Source organism: Trypanosoma conorhini (genome assembly GCF_003719485.1).
Source record: "Trypanosoma conorhini strain 025E chromosome Unknown Tco_14.4_contig_00998, whole genome shotgun sequence".
In the NCBI taxonomy this organism is placed as follows: domain Eukaryota; phylum Euglenozoa; class Kinetoplastea; order Trypanosomatida; family Trypanosomatidae; genus Trypanosoma; species Trypanosoma conorhini.
The window spans coordinates 1-1,597 of NW_021705003.1; the positions used below are offsets into that span (position 1 = coordinate 1).

Sequence of the window (1,597 nt, forward strand, 5' to 3'; positions counted from 1 at the left end):
TATATATATATATATATATATATATATATATATATATACGCCCTCTTGGTTTGAGCTTGTGCGTCCATCGTCGCTTCTAGCGAAAGACTTCATCAACATACGACTGGAGCCGCGGCGGCAGACCGCATTTGTTTTCCACCTTCGCGGCGTCGTCGGCGCCCCCCAGGAACGACACCCCCTCCAACGGGTTGAGCTCGCCCGTCTGCCCCACCTCTTGCTCCAGCCACGTCGCCGGGACGGCGACGGCGCCGACGGCCGGCCAGAGCGGTGGCGCCTCCGACGCGTCGTCGCGAAACGGCGGCGGCTGAAGGGCAGACGCCGCGACGGAACGCCACTGCGGCGACTCCGACGCGGCGACCCCCGCAACTCCCGCATTCCCCTCGCCGCCTCCCCCCAACCCGCCACCGCTGCCTGCGAAACCAGCCGCAGAAGCGGACGACGCCGGCAATCCCGCATCAACGTCGCTGCCAAGCGTCTTTCCGCCCCCGTCACAGCCAAAGCGGCAGGGCTGCTGCCGCAGCACACGACGGGGGCATTTTTTGTCGGGGACGAGCACGGCGTCCAGAGAACGCTTATCGTGAATAGGTTTCCGTGCGGGGCTTGCTCTGACGCTCAGCAGCCTCTGCAGTTCCTCCGGGGAAAAGTGGCTCGATTCCAGCGACTCAGCCGGCGCATCGCTAAGAAAACTGAAGGGCTTCGACTTCGTGCTGGCATTGCGACAGTAATCAATCATTGCCTTGGCATTCTCTGGTTCGGCAAACTCCACAAAACTAAGCAACAGAGTCACTGGAAGCGCGCCACCATGCGCACCAGCAGTAGAGGCGGTAGAGAGCGTCGCTGCCTTAGACGCAGAAAAAGCAGCGGCGACGACAGCCTCAGTTTTTGTTTGAGCCTGATTGTCGTCACGGCGCAGGCGTACCTTGTTGATTTCCCCAAAGTAAAGCAGCAGCCGACGAAACTGCGCACATCGTAGAGAGGAAGGTAGCTTTGTAATGAACACCGTGCGCTCCAAAAGCTCTGTGGGCGTGTAAACCGATTGCGTGGGTCCACCACATGGGCGTGCCAAGCCAGTTGCCGGCTTCCCCGCGCCCGTCATACATGATGCGTCCGAGAGGCTAGTCCGAGAAGGAGCATCATGTCTTTGCATCGATTGCGGTAGCACTCGTGACGATTGCACGTGACTCTGTGTGAGCTGCGTTCCAAACTGGTGGGCCACTCCACCGCCCCGCACAAAGGGAGAGAATTTGCCGTTGTTTGGGGAGAAGTCAGGCAACATTACCACAGAGGAAGCGTTGCTCTCCAGCGAGACATCGTGGGAGACGCCACTGCTTTCCCCCAGCAAGTGCGTGCCAGGACGCGAGGGAACAGAGGACGCGCAGGTGAGACCAGGGGTTCTATTGAGACTGCCTCCCGCGGAGCCAGAGATGAATTCCTCCACCACGCGTTTAGGCGTGGGGCGGGCGCTTGCGGTAAAAGAGTCCCCACCGCCTTTACGTGCAATACCCGCTTGAGAAAACTCACTCCACCGCTGCTCGTACTCCTTGTAACTGGGATCCTTTTTCGCACGCGCCTTGTGTTCCTTACTTTCCAGCCAAAC

The 1,597-nt window shown here is 59.5% G+C and overlaps 1 protein-coding gene across 1 annotated transcript, besides 1 other annotated feature; it reads right to left on the minus strand.

Moving 5' to 3' along the window:
* Positions 1 to 38: a microsatellite.
* Positions 39 to 76: 38 nt separating this feature from the next.
* On the minus strand, positions 77 to 1,597 carry Tco025E_09157 (putative RNA-binding protein; the record flags this gene model as incomplete). Its single annotated transcript, XM_029375982.1, has 1 exon — positions 77 to 1,597. A coding segment is annotated over one exon (1,521 nt), but the record flags the coding sequence as incomplete, so codon positions are not given.